This window comes from Pseudopipra pipra, chromosome 26 (assembly GCF_036250125.1).
Source record: "Pseudopipra pipra isolate bDixPip1 chromosome 26, bDixPip1.hap1, whole genome shotgun sequence".
In the NCBI taxonomy this organism is placed as follows: Eukaryota; Metazoa; Chordata; class Aves; order Passeriformes; family Pipridae; genus Pseudopipra; species Pseudopipra pipra.
The window spans coordinates 1,623,198-1,649,598 of record NC_087574.1 but is presented as its reverse complement, the minus strand read 5'-3'; the positions used below and the strand labels follow the sequence as shown (position 1 = coordinate 1,649,598).

Sequence of the window (26,401 nt, the reverse complement as noted above, 5' to 3'; positions counted from 1 at the left end):
CCCAGGGGGGTCATGGACACTGGGCCAGCAGCACTGACCTCTCTGTGTTCAGATAAGTCATCAAGTTTGCTATTTTCCCCACATAAATACAACCAAAACACTTCTCTAATCCTGTGGGCAAGATCATGGAATGGTTTGGGTGGAAGGGACATTAAAACTCATCCAGTGCCACCCCTGCCATGGGCAGGGACACCTCCCACCAGCCCAGGTTGCTCCAGCCTGGCCTTGGACACTTCCAGGGATCCAGGGGCAGCCACAGCTTCTCTGGGCAACCTGGGCCAGGGCCTCCCCACCCTCCCAGGGAGGAATTTCCCCCCAGCATCCCATCGAACCCTTTTCCATGTCAGTGGGAAGCCATTCCCCCCTGTCCTGTTGATCCAGGCCCTTGTCCAAAGCCCCTCTGGCACATCCCAGGGTGTCTCAGTGCTGCACTGAGGGCAGGGTTGGATTGAGAGCACGTTAAGAGCACAAGGTCACTCAGAGGAGGAGATTTGCCCAGTGGAAGGATGAGGCAGCTCAGGCCTGGCAGTGACAGCTCCAGGAGGTGGTGACAGTTTTGGGTGTAACCTCAAAGTCATCACTCATTGCAGGTTATCTCAGATTTCATAAATACAAAAGTTATTCAATTTATTTAAAGGAAATACCTGGCAACAGCCTGGACAGGACTCCCAGTGATGGCCCAGCCTTGCTCACCTCGTTACCCCATCAAGGTCTATCACTCTCCCACCCCACTGACACCAAAAGCTCCAATTCCATCCCAGCCTGGGCACAGCCATGGAATCTCCCCCTCCCCCTGTTCCTCCTGTGCCCCATGGCAGCCTAAACTGGCACTTCAACCAGCCCTGCTGCTCACATACAGAAAGTGAGTATCAAAGGTTTCTTATTAAACTTTAATCTGTCCCTGCTTTGCTCAGGGGGGAGGCTCAGGGGGGACTTCTCACTCTGTAACTCCCTGACAGGAGAGGAGACCCAGGGGGGGTCGGGCTCTGCTCTCAGGGAACAAGGGACAGGAGGAGAGGGAATGGCCTCAAGCTGTGCCAGGGGAGGGTCAGGTTGGATTTTGGGAAAATTTATCCATGGAAAGTTGTCCAGAACTGACACACAGGCTGTGCAGGGCAGGGGTGGAGTCCCCATCCCTGGAGGGATCTAAAAGCCCTGTGGATGTGTCACCTGGGGACATGGCAGTGGTGGCCTTGGCAATGGACTTGATGAGCTTAGAGGACTTTTCCAACCTTGCTGATTTGATCATTCTGTGATAAGAAACCCGAAGTTGAAGCCCCCAGCAGAGGAGTCACCAGCACAGGTGGTGGGCCCCCTGCAGCTCCTCAACCTCCAGCTGCCCAGGGACCTTCCCAGCAGTGGGACACCCTTGGCATCCACTGACACATCCCAGCACCTCCTGGGGGCAGGCTGGACAGTGGGGAGTTCCCCTGGGCAATGAAATCCCAGTTCAGTCCCACTGAGGTGTGAGGACTGGACCAGCCTGAGCTTTCTTTAAAGCAGGTTCCCTCCAAGCTGTTTTTTCCCTGCCCTTTCCAAGCTCATCCTCGTGTCCTGTTCTTTCCTCTTGTCGTTCCTGGTTCCTCCTGGCCAATTTGCAGGGTACAGCACCAGTGGAGCTGTCACAGAGGCACAGGAGGACTATTAACATTCAAAAGTCTTCATGTAATTCCTTATTACAAGGCAAATTAATTCCAGTCTGAGCCAAACTGAACCCTGACCAGCAGCTGGGCAAACACCTCCCTCCACACTGCACATGGACAACAAGCAGCCATGGACACTTTGGGAATTGGCCTCCCTGTCCCACTTGCCCCAGAGTGGGACTCATTAAACTGCTGGAGATTAATTAACCCTGCTCAGATTTGAAGGTGGATGGTGGAAGGAAGGCCCTGAACACGGGCTGCTGGTGGGACACCCTGGGGACACCCCCTGTCCCACTGCACAAAGGCACGAGGCTCCTGCAGGTCCTGGGTCTCACCTACCAGCCCTTGGCAGATTCTTGATGCAGCACAAGGGATTCAGAAGTGGCACTGGACACCTCTACTGGTTAAAGTTTGCTCCAAACCCCCACTTCACACCCCAGTCGTGGGGATGCCCCTCACGGTGACCGACTCCAGAAAACAGGATCCTCTCCCACATCCACCCTCCAGCTGAAACACATCATGGGCTGGCTGTTGAGGTGACACATTGATGATTAAGGGGTTTAATCACCCATTTTGCCCTCTTCAGAAGTTCCTGGGAGGAAGTGTCACAGCCTGGATTTAGATGAGAACACCAAACCTGAATGTACCAATCTCACGGGGCTGAAAAGTTCCCAGCAGCCCAGGGTGCCTGGGCTCAGGCACTGAAATGCCTTTCCTTTCCCCTTTTCCACATTAAAAAAAAAGGAAAAGGATGCATTTAGCAGATGCTGCTGCTTGTGGCTGGAGGCACCACAAAAGCACCTTTTCTGCTTCCATGAAGACTGTCAAGAAGATGTGCTGAGAGTGGAGAAACAACTGCAGTCTGCTTTCCTAAAAAATCAATAACCCCCAACAAACCCCTTCCCTGTCCCTCAACACCCTTCCCTCACTCCCAGCCTGGCATTTCCATGCTGGGACACTTGGTGGGCTGGGGATGCTGAACCCCCCCGTGTTGGCTGCACCGACATTTCAGGGCTTGTCTCTTTAATCAAAACGAGCCATTTTCACCAAAAAAAATCTCCCAGAGAATGATCTTTGCTACCTCTCTCCCTCACTGTCAATCTGAGGATGCAGCAGCCACATAAAACCCCGTTTCCCTGGGAAACCAAGCTAAAAATAGCTGGGCTGGCTGGGGAGACTGGGCTGGGGTTTGGGATTGCAGCAGGACGAGATGACACCGGGGGTCAAACCCCCCCTGCCAAGGACCCCCTGGGAGTCACTGCTGGCCCTGTCTGACACTTGGGGAGGGTTCACTGTCCTTCCCAGCACGGGCAGAGCTCAGCCCTTCCAGCCTCTCTGCTGGAATCCCAGCTGGGAATGCAGCAGGGTTTGGATCCACCCTCAGCCCGGGCGCAGATTCCAGCGGGTCCGTGGGATGGGGGGATGGTGGCACCCACCTGGCAGGAGCTGGGGGGCTCAGAATGAGGGGATGTGGCCACTGGGAGCTCAGGAGGGGTGTCCCCGTGGTGGGCAGGAGGTGAGAGCCCAGCTCAGCTGCTGGAACTCTGCTCCCATCAGCATCTCCATGAGATGAGCAAAGGAATGACCTCCCGTGCCAGGGGTGGGCTGAGGGGTGTGAGGGGGCATCTCCCAGAGAAGCTGTGGCTGCCCCAGCCCTGGAAGTGTCCAAGGCCAGGTTGGATGGGGCTTGGAGCAACCTGGGCTAGTGGAAGGTGTCCCTGCCCATGGCAGGGGGTGGAACGGGATGAGCTTTAACGTCCCCTCCAACCCAAACCATCCCAGGATCTATAAAAAGACATGTTTATTTTATTGCTTTTGGTTGTCCTCCACCTGTACATCAACAAAACATCCCTGTCAAAGTGATCTATCCAGGCAAACACAAACACACTGCTGTGAGAAGGAGCCATCCCTGTAAATCTTCCTGTAGCTGCCCCTCGAGGCTCCCAGCAGATACCAGGAGGGGGTGATGGAGAAGGAGGAACACCTCCCCTTCTCCAGGATCAGCTCATCTGAGTTCACACAAGGAAAAACAAGGAGGGATAAAAAAAACAACAATCTTTTTTTGTGCATTTAATTCAGGATCTAATTACTTGGTATAAATTAGTCAGCTGGCTCCCACCTCAGCTTTAACACGTATCAGCCCGTGAATCACAGCTCTCTTACACGATATATGGGGCCATTTATATGTAAAAAGGCTTTATGCAAGGCACCCTGTGGACTGGGAATATTAATTTATACCACGGGCTCTGGAAGATTAATTGAAATGAAAGCAGATGAGGAGATAAGACACTTCTCCTGATCAGTGCCAGGCTCTGGGAGGGGACAGCAGCCACCAGAGCCCACACAGCCACGAGGGCAGCTGGCACACGTGGACATGGGGTGGCATTAAAATCCCCCTGGCTGTGACAAAGACTCTCTGGTCAACAAAAGCAGAGCTGTTCCTTTCTCCTGTTTGCTCTGTGTGGTTTTAAATCCTCCATTTAACCTGCCCCCATCAGCCCCCGTGGACACAGACCTGGACAGACAATACCCCTCACTGTAACCTCGACCTTCTTCCTCCCAGAGCCACATTTGGTGGCAAGAACTGCTCTGGCAGCTCCTCCAGTCAGTCCCAGTTTAACTCCTGGTGGTTTGGGAGGGAGGAGGGGTGAGGACTGTCGTGCCTGAGAACAGGCACACACATCCCAATTTCCCTAATGAGGCAGTGACACCCACTCCCAAGGCTCCCAAAACTCACTTTATAAAGCTCAGTCATCACCTGTGAGTTCTCCCAGCTGGAGGAAAGGGCAGAGTCTGACTCAGGAGACACCAGGGCTGAGGTTCCTCCTCCTGAATCAGCAGTCTGGAGCTCCAACAGCACCAAGCTGTTCCCATGTTTATGCTCTGCCCTGACCAGCTCCTCCTCACTACTTAGAGCAGAACAAACCATTACTTACACTCTAATTTGAAGCCAGTGCCCTGGAGCCAGAAACTGAATTAATTTCCATAGATCCTGAGTGGTTTTACCAGTATAGAGGAGCTAATTAGCTCTTCTCCCCTCACCTCCACGATTGCTGTCACCTCCCGTGGGGACAGCACAGGGCAGTGGCCTGTCCTCCAGGGGCAACAACCCAGAGGTGGCAGGGACAGGGTGGGAAATGCTCCCTCTGCACCTCTAATAATGACAATAACCCCAACTGCAACAGTGTTTGGTGAGAAAACAAGAATTAGCTGCACAATCATCTGAACAGGCTGCCCAGGGCAGTGGGGGAGTCCCATCCCTGGAGGGGGTTAAATGCAGATGTGGCACTGGGGGACATGGGTTAGTGGTGGCCCTGGCAGTGCTGGGGCTTGGCTGCACTCTGGTCTTGGAGGGCTTTTCCAACCTGAACAATTCCATGGTCCTAGAGACTGCAAGAAGCTGAATTTGTTATATACACCTAAAAACAAAAGGGCTTAGCTCCAGCAGCACAGTTATGGGGGGCTGAGAAATGCAGAAGCCACCCCACAGTATTTATTTCATGTGTTTCTATATATGTGCTCAGAAAAACCATTTGGATTGGAGATCAGGGAATTCAGGCTGCAGTGAAAACATGGGCTGCTTTGTGCTCCTGAAGGTGGAAACCCAGAAGGTTCTGGAGTCACCAGAAACGAGCATTTCAGGTGTGATTATGGAATCACAGAATCATGGAATGGTTTGGGTTGGAAGGGACCTCAAAGCCCAGCCATTGCCACCCCCTGCCATGGGCAGGGACACCTTCCACCAGCCCAGGTTGCTCCAAGCCCCATCCAACCTGGCCTTGGACACTTCCAGGGATCCAGGGGCAGCCACAGCTTCTCTGGGCAACTTCCAACCCAAATCATTCCATGATTCCCTGAATATGCAAAATGCTGATGACTTCCCCTCCTGCACTGCAAACCCATTTACAGCAACCCTACAAAAATACACTGGAGTAGGTGTAAAGCATTTGTTAAATAAATAATCACCCCTGATGGATTATTTTCACCAGCAAGAAAAAATGATGCTCAACAAACACAAGCCTTTGACAGCACAGCTCAGACTCTCCAGGATAGAGCTAAGAGCCTCATTTTCCTCAAAAACAGAGAAATTATCAGAAGATTGAGGCATCCTGTGATTTAACACCATCACTTCAAACAGCAGCTCTGCCTGCAGCCCGAGCACAGAGCAGGGAGACCACAAATGGGAATAATACATCACAAGTGAGGGAGGAGAGAAAAAGAGAAGCCTAAATGATGCAATAAAAAATAAACCATGTCTTTGAGAAAGCGCAGTGGAACAGGAGAGGAGCCACGTTTTGAATTCATTATCATTCCACCAGCAAGCCCCGGGAGACTGGAGCCAGGCAGCACTGCAGCACACCCCAACAGGGCACAGGAGACGGGGTTTTAAGTAGGTCACCAGTAAATATGACCGTGGTGGAGCTTTTTTGTGTTGTTGTTCTTGTTTGCTGTGGTCACTGGGGTCCTCAGCTGAGGGAAATGGTGGAGAAGGAGAGAATGGATGGAACGTTGTGGTGCCTTCCTGGGAGCAGCTGTGTCCTCCTGGGATGGGCATCTCCTCCCTCAGGGATCAGCAGCACACAGAGCTGTGCCCAGGCCCCAGTGTGGAACTGGGGGTGTGGAGGAAGCTGCTGACAAGGAATGTGGGGAAAGGCAGGTGGGGATTTTAGGCCACAGGGATTTCATGGATTCAGAGCATTATCCCCTTTCCTTTCTGAGGGCTTTTCCCACCTCTCAGGGTTTTTGTGCTGAGGAAATGAACCTCCAAGCACTCCTCCCTGCCCCTGTTCTACAGAGGGATTTGGGGGGGAAAGAGAGAAAAAAAGAAAGAGAGAACTGGGAAGAGAACCAAACTGTCCTTTGTGCCAGGAGCCTGGGGAGCACCTTGTGCTTTTTAGGGATGGGACAGAGGAGAGATGGGAAGTGAGAGGGAGGATGGCTGTGGAGGAGAGGCCCTTGGGAGGCCAAGGCCAAGGCCAGCTGGGCAAAGGGAGGGTTGTCCCAGACCAGGAGGGTGTCACCAGTGGACAGAGCCCCAAACTGAGCCACTGAGAGCCCAGAGGGACATGGACCCAAGGGACAAAGCCCTTTCCCTGCCCCTTCCCCACAGAGCTCCCTGGAGTGCTCACACCAAGCCAAGGGCAGCATTCCCAGTGCAGTGTCAGACAGGCTGGGTAAAGCTGTGGAAATGCTGCTTGACACCCAAGTTTAAACCCTATTCAGTTCTGCCTCTAAGAATTAATCCAGCAGGTTGTTCCCAAGCCTTGGCTGCTGAGGAGCCTGGGAACAGGCCCAGTGCTGCTCCTCGAGGTCCTTGGGACACCAGGAGAGAGGGACATCTTGAAAATGATGCTGCTAGGAAGTCTGAGTTCTCTGCTGCTGGAGGAGTCTCTCGCTGTTCTCCACACCTGGTGCGTGCCCAGAGCTCCTCCTACCCCAACATTCCCACTACTGGGAATGACAACAAACCAGCTCCTCCACCTCCAAGGCTGGATAGGATCCAAAGGTGGAAGCAGCAGGTGCTTTTTGGGCTTTCCCTGAGTTGCTTTGTATCACCTGAATTGCATTTACACACACACCCACCCCCAGTGCTGCAGCTCCCAAATGAAATCCTTGAAGGAAAGGATGGGATGAAACAGTGAAATCAGTCCTGAGAGCTGCCCCCTCCCCAGCCATTCCAGCCACTCCAACCCCAAACTCCCTCCAAGGAGCTGGACTCGAGGGTCCCTCCCAGCTCAGGATATTCTGTGATTCCAGGATCACATGAAGCTCCTTTTGCCAACTGCTTATGGAACCAGGGAGCGTCGCAGCAGGAAAAGGGCTCATTGTTTGCCCTCGGGAAGAGCAGCGCGGTGGAGACGCTGGAGGCATCTCCAGCTGCTGCAATTCCCACTGAACTCCCAGGAAAAGGCTCTGGAGTGCCAGAAGGACCCTGTGGAGCTGCCCTGGAGAGGCTGCAGAGGGATGAGGCTGGAGCTGGGGGTGAGATGAGCACTGGAGTCACTGCCTGGAGCACAAATCCCGGGATGGACACGGCAGGTCCTGCAGACCCTGCTCAGCTCTGAGCCTGTTCCATCCCACACACAAACACAGCCACTGTGCTGCAAATCTCCCCCCCCCCAGCCCTGAGTACCCCATGTTCTGCCTCCAAATCCCAGGTTTCCAGGCAATCCAGGCTGTCACTGATCACTCCCAGGCTGTGCAGCTCCAGACATCCCCATCAGCCTGGCACCAGCAGCTCTTTTCTGAGGTCAGATCCTTTAAGGTGACATTTTCCACCGTGGGATTTTTAACTGTTTAAAGCATCCCCAAGGGATCCCAGAGCTCAGGGCTGGGAACAGCACAGCTCCAGGGCTGTCCTGGGAGCTGGGACAGGCCAAGGCACAACCCTGATCCACCACGGCGGGTGGGGAGGGAGCCTGAACTCCAGCTGGCTCCTCTGAACAGAGTTATCCCAGAATCCCAGGATGGCAGGGACCTTAAAGCTCATCCCATTCCAACCCCTGCCATGGGCAGGGACACCTCCCACTAGCCCAAGTTGCTCCAACCTGGCCTTGGACACTTCCAGGGCTGGGGCAGCCACAGCTTCTCTGGGCAACCTGTGCCAGGGCCTGCCCACTCCTCACTGTAAAAACCTTCCTTACTTGGGGAAAAAATTTGGAAAAACAGATCTGGGGAATCCACACCAGCAATTTCTGTTCTTTTCCCCTCAATTTAGCATTAGAACATCCCATAAAACATCCTATTTGGACAATAAATTATCACACCCAACTCCCCAGCTGCAGGCAGGAGCAAAGGCTTTCAGCCTGACTCTGTGAACAAAGAGGATTTCCAGGGAAATTTGCCTTGGATCATCCTCAATGAGTCTGTTTTGACAAGGGGGGAGGAAAAAGCAATGTTTAAGGGACAGCAAATCAAAAGTGATTTAAGGCTCTGAGGGGCTGAAACCAAGCCAACACATTAAAACTAACCACAAAAACTGCCATAACTGCACTTCTGCAAACCTGTCTTATATTGCATAAAACCCCACAGTTTATTTAGGAATTTGGTGGAATAAGGGGGGGAAAGGAGAGCCATGGACCAAACACACTCAGATATTTGGGTAAGACATGACAAGGAGGGTTTTTAAGGAGAGCAAAACACCAGATTCAGCAGATGAAGTTGTTCTACTTCAGTTTTCCACCAGGAACATGATTCTTTTTTTTCCAGCCTGCTTTGCTTTATATCATGAGCTTTAAACCTTCAGCTCACACATTAAGTTCTGTATCTGTTGCAAAAAGACAAAATAAAAGCTATAAAGCCTGCCAAGAAATAAGTGGCTTGGGTTTGTTTTTCCAAAATCAGGTTCACGGAGTCACGTTTAAATAGGAATTTATTTGGCTTCAGCCTCAGAAGGAATTGTTGGGAGCCAGTGTTTTTGCCAAGTCTTTAATGTCCATTTAAAAAGTTCCTTAGACATCCCCAAAAATGTTCTCTTAGAGAACAACTCAAACCCTGAGCTCAGGAGATGGAATGAGCAGGGCCAGAGGTGGAGGAGGGGAAGCCTAAAAGAGCAATTTTGGCTCTGCTGAAGGTGCCACAGAGCAGAAAAGCAGAGGGAAAGTTTTATTAATGTCTATTTTCATGATACTTCATGTAAGAATGTAAAAAGTGGCAGAAATATTTATCAAATATCCAATATATCAACATTTGATATTCCCTTGATTATTTAATACTCAAGAGAAAAGTGCATCTTTTCCCCCCATTGTTTCAAGTGTGACCAACCCAGTGACTCTCCATTTTATTAAATTTCCATCTCTCCAAAAATGTTACAGCCTTGCAACCCTCACCTTTACAGAAACACCTTTTGGTTGCCATTCAGCCCTCTCCAAACTGAAGGGGTGCAGTTCAAAGGCAGAGCTGCTCCCAAGCCTGACTCTGGGCCTGGCCCAGAGCTGCTGACCAGGAACCCACCAAGCACCTTTAGATGGGAATAACGAGCCCCCGGGGGGGGAATCAGGGTGGGAAACCCACCCTGGGAGCGACTCCCTGGGCACAGAGGGGCTGCACAGCTCAGGGGGACATTTGAGCATCACCACGAGCTGCTTTTAACACCCCAAAGGTTTGGGAGCAGCAGCTGCCAGTGCTGCCAGCCTGGATCAGCCCCTTCCCACAGCCCAGGGAGGACACAGGGGCCAGGGCTGGGCTGGGATCTCACAGCAGGTGCTGAACACACCCAACTCCCCAGGAGCTGCACGAGTTGGGAGCTGTGTGTTCACACCCAAATACATCTGCAGCTGTTCTGAGTCCAACCCTGCAGCTTTTCCAGCAGCTCAGGAGCACAGGGACTGCAGGCAGGGGGAGGATTCCTCCTCTCCAGGAGCTGTTTGCCAGCCCCACATCCCTGTGCTCCAGCACACACGAGCTGCCAGGCAGATGGCAGGAGTTACATCCCCCCAGATAAAGCCAAAATGTAGAAGTTGGTTGTGGCTGAGATTTGGGAAGCAGGAGGCTCCCAGTGCCCAGCACAGCAAGGACATGGAGCTGCCGGAGCCAGTCCAGAGGAGGCATCAGGATGGTCAGAGGGCTGGAGCAGCTCTGCTGGGAGGAAAGGCTGGGAGAGTTGGGATTGTTCAGCCTGGAGAAGAGAAGTTTTGGGGTGACCTGACTGTGGCCTTCCAGGACCTGAAGGGGCTACAAGAAACATGGAGAGAGACTGTTTCCAAGGGATAGAGTGACAGGACAAGGGGGAATGGCTTCCCACTGCCAGAGGGCAGGGTTAGGTGGGATATTGGGAAGGAATCCTGCCCTGGGAGGGTGGGCAGGCCCTGGCACAGGTTGCCCAGAGAAGCTGTGGCTGCCCCTGGATCCCTGGGAGTGTCCAAGGCCAGGTTGGACAGGGCTTGGAGCAACCTGGGCTGGTGGAAGGTGTCCCTGCCCATGGCAGGGGGTGGCACTGGATGGGCTTTAAGGTCCCTTCCCACCCAAACCATTCCATGACTGTGATTCTGTGATTTGGGGCTGTGTTTGTACCACCCAGGGCTCTTCAAGAGACACTTGGTGCTGCTCTCAGGTTGTTTAACAGTGGGTAAGGTGATGGTTCATGGAATCACAGAATCATTAAAGCTGAAAAAGACCTTAAAGATCATCGAGTCCAACCCTCAACCCAGCAGTACCTCTGTGTTCACCACCCAAGTGCCACATCCACGTGCCTCTGGAACACTTCCAGGGGGAAAAAAGTGTGAATTCGTGTCACAGTTTGAATGAATGCCCAGAGCTGTGGGTCAGGACTGAAAATAATAATAGGTTAAAAGGTGTGATAATGAACACACTGAAAGAGGTTTGTTAAGATGAAACATTTTCATTTTCCTATTCCCACATTAACAGTTGTTCTGGAGGAAATCCCCAGCTCCCAGCACCAAAGGGGAGCTGGATTGGAGCTGTATCACTGCCCCACAGCAGCTCCTGGGGTGGGACTGCCTTAACTGGTATTATATTCTGATCATAAATGTCTCAAGGACAGGAGGGAGCTGGACAGAGACTCATAAAAGGGCACAGAAAATGTTAAGTGCTCTAAAATATTGTAATGCTCATATTTAGGGGTCTGATGGCTTCTGCAACCCCAAGGGAGGAGGGGGAGGAGGAGGATGGCTTTGGATTTTCTATTCCAGGACGTTTTATCACCATTTCTGACATTTCAGTGCTGGGTTTTTCCCCCCACAGCACAAAAATAATCCTTCCAGTCTCCCCCTGCTGCTACAGCTTGGCCAAGAATGGAAAGGATTCACCTGTTCCATCCAGCACATCCAGGACCTGCAGAGAGGGAATGAACTGGGCAGCTCCAAGGACACTCTGCAAAAGCTTCAGGAGGGAATCCAATACAATGGGGTGGTGGGGCTGGAGAGCACCTCTGGTCACTGAGAGCTCCTCTGGGTCACTGCAGAGCAGTTTTGGGGCACTGAGAGCTCCTCTGGTCATTGGAGAGCCCCCTTGGTCACTGAGAGCTCCTCTGGGTCACTGCAGAGCCATTTCCACAGGAATTACAGTTCCTGAGGAAACCTGGGTCCAAATTCCCAAAGCAATCACTGGTTTTGAAGTGCCCTGAACACAAAACAATTCCAGGAAACACCAAGGGACCAAACCATGGGAATTGTTAAATCTCCTTCAAAGCACATCGAGCTCCAGTGACTTCATTCCCACCAAGATTTCCATCCCAGGAGGACACTGGATGGAGCTGCAGCATCCAGGTGCTGCTTGTGGAAGGGAAAGCACCACAGTTACACAAAAATGCTGGAATAAAGGAACTGGAATGTGTTTCAGCCACAGCAGAGTCCTCTCTCCAGAGGGTTTGGGACAGAACTGGTGCTGATGATACAACAGCAGCAGGACACAGGTTAGGGAAGGAAAAACCAATAAACCACTTCAGACTCAAAAAACAAAGGCCATAAATCCAATAAATTGCTGCTATTCACAGTATTGGGCAGAGAACTGACTTTAGATGTAGAGCCCAAGACTCAAATAAAGGATTCCCAGTTCTGCTGCAAAAACTAAGGAGCCTGTGGAGAGCCCAAACCCCTCTCCTGAGCTCACTGTGTTCCCAACATTACAAATCCAGGGCTGAGGGAGATAAGGATTTTTTCCCATGCCAGGAACACACTGAGAAGTGTAACAAAAAGCTGTTTTTCCATGGGAATGTGAGCTGGGGAGGCTTCCCTGGCCAGGGACCCATCAGAGAATGAACAGCAGCAGCAGAGGGGAGATGAGTTTTAAGACAGGGAATGATCCTCTCCTCAGTTCCTTCATGAGCTCCCCTCTCACAGGACAAGGGTTTGCAAAAACTCAGTTGCAACAACAGTTTTCCAAACTATAAAATAATTCCAACAGACACTGAGTCTCATCAGGTGCTGCAATTCCACCTCCCCATGTCCTGGAGTTGCTCAGGACAGCAAACCTTCCATCCATGCAATGCATTTTCTGAAGGAAAACTGTCATTTCTCAACCTAAATTACAACTGAGGAATTACCAGAGATGATTATCATGGAATCATGGAATGGTTTGGGTTGGAGGGACCCTAAAGCCCACCTAGTGCCACCCCCTGCCATGGGCAGGGACACCTTCCACCAGCCCAGGTTGCTCCAAACCCCCTCCAACCTTATAAATACCATAAATCAGCCAAAAGTAAATTTTAGCTAAATCCTAGAAGAGTTTTTTTAAGTCCTTAAGACAAGCCAAGAGAATTAAGCCAATTTTTCTAGTTTATACTGTCTTTTTTCACATTTATTTTGTATAAGGAAACCACTTTGCCACCCCCCTTGCCCGGGGTCGAGCGCCTGGTGATTCAAAGCTGTGGGTCAGAACCCAGCAGAACTTTCCCAAAAATGGATTATGACTGGAAATCCTGCACAAAAAACAAAGCTCAAGCCCTGAAAGGAATGCCAGGGAACTGTGACATGGTTCAAATCTGGGCCTTTGTCAGCCCCAGCCCTGCTGACAGTGGTGCCAGCCTGGCACAGCTGAGCAGAGCTGGCAGTGGGGACAAAGGACAGAGCACAGGAAACAGCAGTTTGGGAGCAGCTGAGTGGTCTGGGCTCCTTTGGATCTCAGCAGCACCTCTGGAAGCTGCCTGGGAATGAGCCCTGGACACACCCACTGTCAGCTCAGGGATCCTCCTCAAAGCTTCAGTGACAGGATAATTTGATAGCAGGGGTTCAGCCCTCCTTTGTGTGCAGGCTCTGCCCTGGGAGATGGTTATTTCCTTGAAATGAGGCTTTGGGAAGACACATCACCAGCTCAAATCCCAGTTTGGGCTCCTCTTTCTTGCTTTGTCCCAGAAACCCAAGGTTAACATCCTCATCATCCCCTCCAGACTGGCACTGGCTCCACAGAAGGTGCTGTTTTAGCTCCCTTATCTATAAATCTCAGCAGTTAATCAAGGTTTTCTACCACAGGAAGGCAAACAGCTTTAAAAGAAAGGAACAATCTCAAACTGATGAAAATCAGCTGAGTTTTGATATGAAAAAAACCACCTTTATGACAATTTGAAGGTTTAACCTCTTGTCTGATTCCTGGGCCTGAGTTGGAAGGTTTGTTTCTCCTTATCAGTGGAAAAAAAAATCAAATAAAAAAAAAGCTTGAATCCATTTTAATCAAATGATTTGTGTTCCAGACCGGGCTCATCACTGAGCTGAGCATTTTTCCCTAAACAAGCAAATTCACATCATGTCGAATCTCCTCTGGCTTTGTTTACAGACAGCATCAAAAACACACGAAATTCTCCTGCACAATGGGCTGAAAATGGGTATTTACAGGGTGTTTCTCTCCATCTCTGTGACAAACCCTCCACATTCAGACTAATGACAAAATCACCTCAAACTGCACCACTTAGACGAGGGCAAAAATTAACACCTTTCACAAAAAGGAGGCTTTGTTTGCCACACTGGGAGCTGGTGCAAAGAGCAGAACACCAGAAAAAAAAACCCATTTCTGAGTTCTTCTCTTTGTACCAAACAGATTCAACCCCCCCAGATCGCTGCAGCCCCGGTGGGGGTTTAGCAAACACTGATTTATGCAGGGCAGGGGGTGAGGGCTGAACCCCTCGTCCTCAGCCTTGAACAGCTCCAGTCCTCAGGCAGAAGCTTTGAATAGCAGGGAAGTGGTCAAAGTGCTCTTTTTTCCCCCAAAAATGGCTTTTGTGAGTGTCCTGAGGCGTCTCCTCCAGGCTGAGCCCCAGCTCAGCTTTGGGCTTCCCTGCACCCCCCGAGGAGGAGCAGCCTCTGCACCCCCGAGCTGTGATCCCACTGCTCCCCTTCAGGCTCCTGCTCTGCTCAGCCCATAAACTCTGGCCCAGGATCTCTGTCTGCAGCAGGATCTCTCTGTTACTCAGCAGATAAAAGCTTTGATCCCAGATCTGTCCCTGTCAGGCACAGAGGTTTGGGAGGATGTTTTGGAAGGATGTTTTGGAAGGATGTTTTGGAAGGATGTTTTGGAAGGATGCCCTTCCCCAGGCCAGCCTTGCTTGATATGGAAGTCTGGGAAAGCTGGGCATCTTCCACCAAACCTGGTAATATTTCACTTTATTCTGAAAGGCTGGTTTAGCTGTTGAAGGATTACAGTGGACAGTGGACTGGATGATCTTGAAGGTCTCTTCCTGCCCTGATGGTTCCGGGGTTCTGTTCTCTGCTGGCACAGACTCCCCCTCCCCAGGTTTTTTAAATCTATGTACACATATTTATACACAGAATTGCCACATTTTACACATACCTAAGAATATATACATCTGTTTTCCCCACATATTCTGGGCCCTGGCACAGGTTGCCCAGAGAAGCTGTGGCTGCCCCAGCCCTGGAAGTGTCCCAGGCCAGGTTGGAGCAATCTGGGCTGGTGGAAGGTGTCCCTGCCCAGGGCAGGGGGGGGCACTGGATGGGCTTTAAGATCCCTCCCAACTCAACCCACTCCATGATTCTGTAATATGTGCATATACACCCTGGGATGGGGTGAGATCCATGGGTGTGAATTCCTGCTCCAGGCACACCAGGGGGAGGCCCCAGAACTGAGGGAAACAAATCCAGGGCACTGAGGACCCAAACTGGCGACGGGTCTCCGAGTGTGCTGGAAAACACCGAGTTATCCTCAGGCAAGTGATCTTCTGCTGGGCTTCTGCAGGGATTGCTGTGTACTGGTAACTCCCCCTGCCCTTCAGGAATCCTGGAAGGAAACCAAGGGCTGTGGCTGCAGACAATGTGGGGATTAGGGAACAGAAAGCACGGGAGAGCAGTGACACAGTGATCCCAACGCGTGGGCAGCGAGACAGAACAAACCCTGCCAGCTCCAACACAGCAACAAAGGAATAAATGGGAACAGGATGGGCCTTGGGAACCTTCTGTGAGGACACCTGAGCTGCCTGAACACTGCAGGGGGCAGGTGACAGCACCCACACAGGGTCACAGTGTGACCAAGGATGGGGAGAGCCAAAGGAATGTGGCTCCCACAGGGCCTTCCCAGGGAAGGTGCAGCCAGAGAGTCCTCAGTCTGCTGGACTGAGCAGCTGCAACATCTTCTAGAGCCTGCAGGGCCACGAAGGTGTAAAAGATGGACAGGACAAGTCATTCCTGGCTGATAATCCTCCCCCTTTACAGCCACCCTCTCCCCTCCAAGAGCTCCTCAGGTCCCTCTCTCCCAGCCCAGGCTCTGGCACTCACAGGGACACTGTGGCCACATCCACAGCTCCCAAAAGCTGCTTCCCTGCCTTGGGAAACCAAGATGAGGGCTCTGTGCTGCCCAAGTCATGTCAGAGCATCTCTGCTTCCTGCTGAGCAGCAACAAGTGTCCCAGGATCCCATTTCACACGAGGGACCACCCACCACTCTCTGCTGCCAGAGGATTTTCCCAGTTATTCCATGCCCTCACTCAATCCCAGCTCCTCTCACCTGGCAGGGACAAGGGCTCTGGCAGGAGATGCCCATCCCTGGGGCTGAGACAGCCAGAGAACAGCAGCAAACACCAGGGGAGCTCAGCTCATGGACATGTTTTGCAGGCAGACATCAACTCACTGTGGCCACATCAGCATCTCAGCTGGATTCCCATAAGTTCTGTTGGGAATTCAGCTGCCTAAGTAAGTGCATTGTTAAAAAAAAATGAACCTAGCTCCTCTATTAGAAGGATGACTCAAACTCCTGGTAACTCCACTGAACATTTTGCAGCTCACAGAAGCATCGTGTTGGTTTTACACTCCATGAACACTCACTTGGGAGCACAACCTCCAGGTAAGGCCATTCCTACCAGGAATAATTTTAAAAGATGCAGCTTCAGGTAGGTGAAAAGATGTGAACTCAGGCAAAACATTCCCAAATGTGAAGCTTTTATGCCCAAGAACAGGAACAGGGTCACGTCTCCAAAAGCAGCTGCCAGAATTCAGAACCTAAACATGTCACCTCTAGGCCTGTTCTGAAGTGTCCAATCTATGTATTGCTGAAAACCTCCAAAATTCCCAAACAGATGTCTCAGCAATGAAGTTTCCAGCTCAAAGAGTTTGGAAAAAATAATAAAATCTGATACAAACAGCTGAATGAGAAGGTTTGAGCATCCTCAGCACAGGCTCCCCCACCAGGCTCCCCCTCCCCTTCCCTACACACAGAGTGGCACTGAACTGACATGATTGTATTACACAAATAGCTAAAATATCATTGCCTTCTGCCCCCCACATAACCACAGGTGGCTGTGACACCCCAGCCCTGCTGGAACCTCCCAGCAGGGCTCCAGGAGGGATGTTGGGATGGCTGGAAACAGCTCTGTGTGTTCAGAGAGGACCCCAGTGGGAGCCCTGGCACCCATGGGAGCTGCTCCCACGTGGAGCAGAGCTCTGAAATCCCACTGTGGGTCACAAATTGAACCTTCAGGCTCAAGGCTTTCCTGCTGGACCCAGGCTTTGCTCTCAGCAAACACCTCCTCCCAGGCAGGACAGGGAAACCCAACCCCTGCCACGGGCACACGACATCCAGCTAATCCTGGTTAATGAGGAATTCCCAAAGCCCCTCTCCAGCCAGGGGTCAGCTAATCCCATCACTGACAGCATTTTCTGACTTGGAAAATTGAGAGTGACTGAACCCACGAATATTTCCTTCCATTTTGATTTACAGATATTGCTTTAAAGAGGGAAACCGTGGTATTGGGATATTAGGAAAGTTAAATGCAAGTTGTCCTGTGCATTACCCTTAATCCAGGAACCTTTCCTGGATGTTGGGAAAAATGGGCTTTTAGACCAGCTCTCCCCTTTAACCAGCTGTGCTGAGATTTGTCATTTGAAGCAGTAAAATAATGCTAATTTAAGTGGAGCTTCTCAGCATGTGAGTGTATTTAACTGCCATTCTCCTCCAGACAGTGATTAGATTAAACCTAATTCTTTTTAAAGATAGAAACATCAGTGGTAAAATCAGTAAAAAATCCTGAAAATCAGTGGTTTACACCTTTAGATGAAGGTCAATATTTCAGGCTGATGGTCACACACCACCCTTGGTTAAAATGAAGCACAAGTGGCTGGGGTGGAGGGTGGCACAGGTGACAAAGGCTGGAGATCTGGGGACTCATCCAAGGAAAAGGAACAGGATTCCTGGGCAGTTTGGCCACTGAACAAAAGCTCTGGAGTGTAACCAAGAGTTTCACAGCACTCTGGAGACCTGGCAAGGCCCTGAGCAGCACCAGCCACCCGAAGGTGATCCCAGACATGACAGAGCTCCAGCAACTCCCCAGGATTCCCAAAGAAAGTGTGTTGCTTTACACCCCCTCCTGAACCTTCAAGAGTTTGAGATTAAATGATATTTAGGTAAAAGCAAAACCAGAGAATGTTTTCTGTCGCCTTTCAGGCCCGAATTTCCCCAACCAAGTGATGCCAGTGCTGAGGATTCATTTCCAGTGGACTCAGCCCCTGCTCCAGCAGCACACACAGCCCTGAGCTCCACAGCACCACGGGGAGAAGGGGCTGGACCAGCACATCCTTCTTGAATTCACAGAAAAAATACCCAGGGACCTCAAGTGACCTAAATTCCCTCTCATTTTCCTGCCACTCACAGCTCTGTGTGAAGATTTACTTACAAAGGCTCAGCACTATCAGTCACAAATGGAGCACTGACACTGGGAATGGCCAAGGCTGCACGTGCTGATCAGCAACATTCCTCCTGGGAATCTGCTCTGGAGGAGCCAGGGAACCCTCCCAAGTGCTCATTCCACACCCCATTTCTCCACAGAGTCCTTCCTGTGACTCTTGGGGCTGCTCTGGACTGCCCAGAACTCGCTCCTGGAATCCAGGGGATTGTTCTGCTCCAGCTGGAGCTCCAGCAGCTCAATCCTGGCTAACCAGGTAACCAACTGATCCCCAACAAACAGCCCTGGCACAGGGATTTACCAGGCAAACAGATTTCAGGAAACACAGATGACATTTTACAGCTCAGCAATAAATCACCTGCTGACACAACTGGGAGCAACTGGAGAAACACAAAGCTCTGTCTCGGTTTTATAGATTAAGAGTTTGGCTGAAAGGAGCCTTCAGGAGCCATTGTGAATCTCTAAGAGCCATTGTGTATCTCTCTAAAATATTGAGAGAGATATATAAACATCTGGTTCTTTTATTTAAGGCATGAGATAAGTACTTGGTATGTCTCAGCTATTTAAATGTTAAATTGTTAACGAAGACATGGGCTCCCTATTTTTGCTATATCAGACCCTGGGATTACTATATTTTGTGACTTTATTTACAGTGTTCTTCTGAATAACATCTAAATGTAACATTTAAAATACATATCATGAAAACCAAGCCTTGGTTTGGTGTCCTAATGCTTTCAAAGTGCTCAACCCACCTCTGGTTTCTGCAGTGTTGTTCCCCGGAGAAAATTTAAAACGTTTAAATCTGAAAAGCCCCCCCCCCCCCATCACCTTTGAGGCATTAAAACCCTTCCCTGTGGGTTATTTTACACTCAAACCCACAAAAATCAAGACCAGTTTGTGATGGCAGCCTCAGTGCTATTTCTCCCCAAACCCCAAGCTCTGACAGGCAGGGCAGGGGAAGAGGCAATGAAGTGTTGCAGCCAAAAGGTGAGTCCCAAAAACGCAGGAGAAGCTCTGGTCTCCCAACAAGGCAGTGAATTTGGCACCACAGTGACTGCAGGAGGTGACCTGAGTGTCCAACAACCCCCCCAGCACTGACCTCTTGAAGTGGCTGGCCAGGACTCCCACCAGCTCCCCGATCCTGCTGTCGCTGGAGGGCTCGGGGCTGAAGAGGCACACGATGAGATCCCTGCTGTCCTTGGTGTGGAACACCACCAGCTGGTCCTTCCCGTTGGACACGCTCAGCCCCACCAGCTGGGGAGAGAGAAAGCAAGAACAACCTTATGCCCCATCCCTGCAATGTCCAAGGCCAGGCTGGATGGTCTTGGAGCACCCTGGGACAGTGGGAGGTGTCCCTGCCCAGGGCAGGGGTGGCACTGGAGGGGCTCTGAGGTCCTTCCCACCCAAACCATCCCGGATTCTGTGACCCTGACACTCAAAGGACATGTGCATGTGGCCCTGGTTTGATGGTGACCATGGTGTTGGCAGCTGCACTCGAGGAACTAAAGGGCTTTTCCAGCCAGAATGACTCTGTGACCCTGGGACAGGTAAAACAAGGATATAACAGGAATATAAACCATGAACCCCCCAAAGCCCTGAGGATTCCTGTGTTTAGGCCTGGATTAAGGTCTGGCTGTTCTGATAAAATAAAAAGGTGTGGGGGTCTGGTTTGGGTTTTTTATTTTCTGCTGTTCTTATTTGTCTGGGAAGTGGCTGCACCCGGCTCACCAAAAGCTTTGGCATCATCTCACAAAGGAAAGGCAGGGAGTTCTCGGGGGGGCAATGTGGGGGCACAGGTTATTCAGATGAATATCAGAGAAAGAGAAAATGAATCTGAGCTGAGGAAACAAAGGGTGAGGAGGAGAAAAAGAAAGCATCAAAAGGCAAGGACATCAAACCAGAGAAAAGAGCAAGGAAAATAAAATAAATAGAATAATGTAGAATAGAATAAAATAAATAAATAGAATAAGATAAATAGAATAAAACAGAATACAATAAAATAAAATCAAACAGAATAGAATAAAATAAATAGAATAAGATAAATAGAATACAATAAAACAGATAGAATAGAAAAAAAGAAATAGAATAGAATAAAAGAAATAGAATTAAAAAAGGAAGTAAAAAGTTGAATTAAAATAAAATAAAAAGAATAAATAAAATTTAAAAAGAAAAATAGAATAGAATAAAATAAATAAAATAAAATAGAATTAAAAAAATAAAAAAATAAATTAAAATAAAATAAATAAAATAGGCAAAAGGATGATGAGTACAGAGAGAACATAGCAGAGCTTCCTTTTCCAATAAAGGGCCACATGACTCCTTTGGGTCACCCAGAGATCTGCAGAGAGAAGCCACATCCTCCTACAAGTGAGAGGCACCCATGCACCATTATTTTGAAAATCAAAGTCTCATTATTCCCTTCCTCAAGGAAAAAGGCTCCTGTGGAGCCCCAGACCTGGAGAGGGGTGAGCACCAATTCCAGCTGGACATTCCTGACTCCTTTGGAACACGGATCCCACCCAGCCCAGGCTGGCCCCTGAGTTTGGTTTAACACTCACAACAGATTATTTGTTCCAGCTCTGCCTGTCTCACACAGCCCAGAAAAGCCCAGCTCAGCCAACAGCCCCTGCCCTGGTTTTGGGATGAGACACTGCCCAAGGTCCGAATCCCGGGGGTTTTGTTGGTTTGCTCCCCAGGAACTGAAGGGCAGCAAGTGCTGCCCCTGGAGCCCTGGGAGGGAGCTGCTGTGACCACGATCCCCCGGCACAGGGGGGTTCATTCTCTGCCCAGGCTCTTCTGGGGCCCTGAAACGCTTTCAAAACAAGCTCCACTTCATGCACAGGCATTAACAGCTGCCTGGCTTTATAGTGTCCCTTAAAATTAATTTGCATGCTTAAATACCCTCCTGTGAGCACAATAGCTCCACGGGGACTGCTGCCATCGGGGTTTTAAATGTGCAGCGAGTGTGAAAGATGAACAAGTCGCAGTGTCGGATTTGAAAAGGCAATTTAAACATTAATTATTCAACAGAACCCTGTTAGGAGTCCAAGAGCCCTTCAAAATTCCTCCCATTTCACCCCTCCCCATAAGACTCTCTGAACAAATCAATGCAACACAAAAGAAATCATTTCAGAGAAGGTGCTTATCTCAGTATTTACCAACACTAATATTGGCTGCGCTTGAAGAGCAGGAAAAAAACCCCTCAGCTTGCACAGAACATCCTTCATTGTGCTCCCACTGCACAGTGCCTGCAAGAGCCTTTCTGCTGCCTGGGTGCCTCTTAATTCCTCTCTGCCATTATCTGTTGGGTTTTAATTCAGGTAAGAACAAAAAAGGTAATTGTATATTGGTACTTCTGAGGGAACCACACGTGGAAAATCCACAGGGAAAATCCCCCCAAAGCAGCATCTTCATCCACTGGGGTCGAAAGGGAAGGTCCTGCTGGTCATGTGCACAGAATGACACAAATAACAGAGTCATGGCCTGGTTTGGCTTGGAGGGACCTTAAAGATCATCCAGTTCCATGGCCAGGGACACCTCCCAATGTCCCAAATTGCTCCAACCTGGCCTTGGACTCTTCCAGGGATGGGGCAGCCACAGCTTCTCTGGGCAACCTGTGCCAGGGCCTCCCCACCCTCCCAGGGGAGGATTCCTTCCTGCCATCTAAGCCAAATCAAAGCTGGTTTAGTTTCCAGCCCTTCCCCCTCGTGCCAGGGCAGAGCCCTGAGCAGGGCTGTGCTAAACCACATCCAGGCAACCCCAGCTGAGGGAGATGGGGAGGGATTTCTGCAGCCAAACCCAAGGTTGTGGTTCACCAGCCACCAGCTGACTGTCTCCAGTGAGATTTCCATGGAAACACCCCTCCTAAGGGTCTGCTGTGCTGACAGGGAGCAGGGAGAGGATCTTCACCTCTGCCTGTGGGGAGGGTGATCCGTCCTCCCAGAGAACACACCCCCTGTGGGACAGGGCTGCTGCACCCCGACACATCCCCACTGTGGGATTATCACCCACCAAAACCCTTCACAGCATTTCTAACAGCTGTTCTTGCCCCAAAAGGGAAGGAATCTCTGTGTCACTAATCAGCCACTCACTCCACCTCCCTTCCACTGAAGGGCTGCCAGGACAGAGGGGATCAGGCACAGGGAAAAACAGGGCAGAGTGTGCAAGGCAGGCTGGAGGTGAAAGGCAATGCATACACAAAGCATCTGTGACAAAATATAACTACAGAAAGGAACAAACAACTGCACTACAGCATTGATTGCCAGAGTTCAATTTAGGAAATCCTGGCAGAAGAAATACAAATGGAATGGCTTCAAATGGAAAGGGAGCAGGTTTGGATGTGATACAGGGGGAGAAATTCTTCCCTGTGAGGGTGGTGAGGGGCTGGGATGGAATTCCCAGAGAAGCTGTGGCTGCCCCTGGAAGTGTCCAAGGCCAGGTTGGACGGGGCTTGGAGCAACCTGGGCTAGTGGAAGGTGTCCCTGCCCATGGCAGGGGGTGGAACTGGATGGGCTTTAAGGTCCTTCCCACCCAAACCATTCTGGGCTTCTGTGAAACATTTCATGTGCTGTGTGTGAACCAAATACTTCCCCGAACTCCTCCTCCCCCCTTCCTGCAGTTCACAGAGGGCTCAGTCCATCAGCCCCACAGCCCAATCCTGCTGTGCATGGGCAGGGTTGGGAATGTTCCCCAGGACCACAGTGCAGGAGCAGGTAAAAGGAGAGGCTGTGGCCAGCAGAGCAGAAATTTAACACCCCTGAATTCACCAAAGCTTGTTTTGATCCAATTTCCACTCTGAAATATTATTCTGACACCGTGGGAGTCATCAGAGGGTCTCTGGTCTCCTTTCCCCTGTGCCCAGCACTCCAGGAGCCCTCAGTGCCAGGGACCCCTGCTCAGGTCAAGGAAACCAGCCAAGAATTCCTGAGGTAGGTTGGTAAAGGGAACAACTGCAGATCTCCAAATAAAGCTGATTTATATCTACAGGCAAGAATTCTAAGAGCAAGAGGTTCATCTGCAGAGCCCATCAACTGCTTTGGTGCCTGAGGAGCTGCAGAGCACCCAGAGAACCAACACACAGGCAGCACCCAGCCTGTGCTCCAGCTCTGCAGGAAAGGAAATTCTACTTCAGATACACCTTTTTTTGGTGAAAAAGCAATAATTACTGCCATTTCAGAGTAACAGATACTCTCCATGTGACCCCAAGCTGTGTCTGACTCGCCCCCTCCTGTAATTTTTCAGGCATTAAGGATTTCAGAGGGAAATGTTCAGGCTGCCAACAGTGAGCTGGGCTCCTGCTGTTGGAAATCTCCAAGCTGCACCTTTAAACCCATCAGGCAGGCAGGTAAAGCAGACATTGTCCTAAACCTGTGATAAATACAGGTTTACCTACAACTGTTGACACAGCAAGTGAGCTGCAGTGGCCTGGTCACTCTGGGTAAGGTGAGCATGCAGGAATTAGCAGGGGGTGCCCAGCTGGGGCTGGGGAGGGCAGTAAACCAACCCCAGGGGATGCAGCCTGAGCCAGTCACTCCCTCCACAGCCTGCAGAGGAGATTTCACCCTCACCCTAATCCCAGCTCTGCCCTCTCAGCCACACAGAGGTGCCAGCTCTGTTGCTCCTCCGAGGGCAACCATCCCAAAAGCGTGTGCCTGAGCAGCAGCCAGGCTCTGCAGGGGGAGATAAACCACAGCAGAGCCACCTCGGGCTGGGGGAGATGCAGAGCAGCTGAATCCCCCCCTCCAGGGTGCTGAGGAGCAGAGAGGAGGTGCTCCCACCCCCTCCCAGCCCTGCTAATCTGCTGCCTCGGCCCCTGCAGCTCCACCCCCGAGGCCAGACCTCACCCCAGTGCCAGATTTAGCTCTGGTGAGATTTGCATTAAACATGAACAAATACAAATAAATAAATAAATTGCAGCATGACAGGAAGGATCAAACAAACCCTCAGAGACACTGAAATAGTGCCAGGAGCTGCTGTGAAATGCCAACCCCCTTATGGGGCCAGGATCCTGCACACAGCAAGTAACACTGAATTAGGGAAGGAGTAGAAACGTGTAAGAGGCAGTTTGGGGTTTAGCTTTTATTTTATGCATTGAAATTAAAAGCTAATATGATATAAAACCACAGAATCACAGGATATGGTGAGTTGGAAGGGACCCACAAGGATCCTGGTTCTGCACAGGACAACCCCAAGGATCCCACCATGATGCTTTGGTGCTGTAATAACTGCACTGTAACTGTTATAAAGGCATTAAATATATTAAAAATTGTCTTTTTCCATTTTATGGGGATGAAAGTGGAGCTAAAGAGTAGCTGCACTGCCCTGAGAGAGACTCAGAGGAGGTTCCCTGGCCCTTGTACTTACGTTGTAGAGGGGGATGGTCTTCATCACCTTGTACTGCCTCATGGGGTCCATCTTATAGAGGTGTCTGTCAGTGATGAAGATGGCTCTGTCCTCCACCTTGTTAAAGCGATTCACCTGGGGGGAAAACCATTTTCAGCCCCACTAATCACTGCAAGAACATCCAGAATGAAACTCTGCAGTAATAAATGTCCCAAACTCACACACGGGTACACCAAACTCGGGCAGAAAACACCCAGAACTCACACAGTGAACACCCAGAACTCACACAATGAACACCCAGAACTCACACAGCTCCCAGACAGGTTTTCTCCACAGCTCTTGGAACAGTGCAGTGGGAAGATGGGCCCTGCAATCCCATTTTACAGAGGAACGTGGAGCCTCAGAGCAGCAACATTCCCAGTTATCCAGCGGAGCTGTGGCACCCTGGGGAAGTCCAGGGCTTCACTCAGACAAGGACAGGTGCTTCCCCCAGCAACACTGAACCCTTAGCCCTATTCCTTCATGACACCTTTGGCACCCCAAAAACTCCCCAAGGAATCCCTGCCCTGCAGAGCTCAGGGGGCACCAGGGGCTGGGACAGCCCAGACCTGAGGCCCATCCTTGTCCTGGGCTCTGTCCCTCCACCCCTTGTCCCAAGTCCCTCTCCAGCTCTCCTGGAGCCCCTTTAGGCCCTGCAAGGGGCTCTCAGGTCTCCCTGGAGTCTTCTCTGCTCCAGGTGAACTCCCCCAGCTCTCCCAGCCTGGCTCCAGAGCAGAGGGATCCAGCCCTTGGAGCAGCTCCGGGGCCTCCTCTGGACTCTCTCCAGCAGCTCCCACATCCCCCAGGCTCTCAGATGCCCCTCAGCACTAAACAACCACAAGGCAGGAGGTAAAGTTTTGTCAGAAGTGCGTCAGAAAGTAGGACACAAAGTAGAAACTGTTTCTGAGCGAGGCAAAAGCAGAGCCATCGGTGCATCACAGTCACCGAGGTATTTATTAATCAGCTGGCAAGGGGAGACAAGGGTGAGATGTGATAAACAGGATCTTCCAGGGTGGAGTCAGGAGACAACGGGAGAACTTAAATATTCTCAGTCAACAGTCAGCAGAGTGACAAAGTTCAGAGCAGATAAAGGCAAAAAAATGCAAATTGGGGAGCTCTGTGACAGCTTTACATCAACAGCACCGAGCCAGGAAAAGTAAGTGAGGATGATTTCAGACAGCTCTGGAGAGATCTTGGCACAAACACGCCTGGCAACTCAAAATAAGCAGAGTGTTGGCAGGGATAAGGATTAATACAGGAATAATATCCTGGGTGCCAAGGGCTCACCTGGAATAGCTGGGAAAGCACCGGGATGGGGAGTGTGAGGGAGACTCGGAGAGTTCAGAGAAGGTGAAGAACATGACTGAGGGCCTGGGAAGTCTCACAGCAAGAGATGCTGAGTAACTGGGATTATTTTAGGAAGCAGATGAATGGGAGGGATAAAACCTAAAGGCTCTGAAACACTGAATGGCCCAGAGAAAGTAGGTTAGGAGGGCCTGGTGCCACGTCGAGGTGTTGGAGCAGAGCAGCACGGGCTCCTCAAACTCCTCAAACTCCGGCTGTGCAGCTCAGGGTTCAGCACCTGCTGGGTCCTGGCAGCTGAACCAAAGCCTTCCCCAGTCCTTCGAGCCTGGGATCTGCCCCACACGGAGCTCAGATGATTTATTTTAACTTTTTTTAAAGAGTCTGATAACGTCTCCTGCTCACTGCCATGGCCCTGCTGGTGTGTTGTCTGTGCCCACCCCCAGCACAGAGCCCATGGTGACAAACAGAGCAGATTCAGTGCTGTGACACCAGGGCCA

At 50.8% G+C, this 26,401-nt stretch overlaps 1 protein-coding gene across 2 annotated transcripts in view; it reads right to left on the bottom strand.

Annotated features, from left to right (window-relative positions):
* Positions 1-26,401, bottom strand: part of MYO1D (myosin ID) — a 147,411-nt gene that overhangs the window by 33,024 nt on the left and 87,986 nt on the right. The window contains exons 20-22 of one of the 2 annotated variants that reach the window (XM_064636902.1): positions 24,582-24,695; positions 19,318-19,472; positions 15,036-16,210 (exon numbers count right to left, since the gene is read on the bottom strand). In XM_064636902.1, coding sequence (XP_064492972.1) covers positions 16,168-16,210; positions 19,318-19,472; positions 24,582-24,695 — 312 coding nt within the window. In that variant the 3' untranslated portion in view covers positions 15,036-16,167. Of the gene's footprint in view, positions 1-15,035; positions 16,211-19,317; positions 19,473-24,581; positions 24,696-26,401 lie in introns of those variants that run through there. The other variant, XM_064636901.1, reaches the window with a different exon arrangement.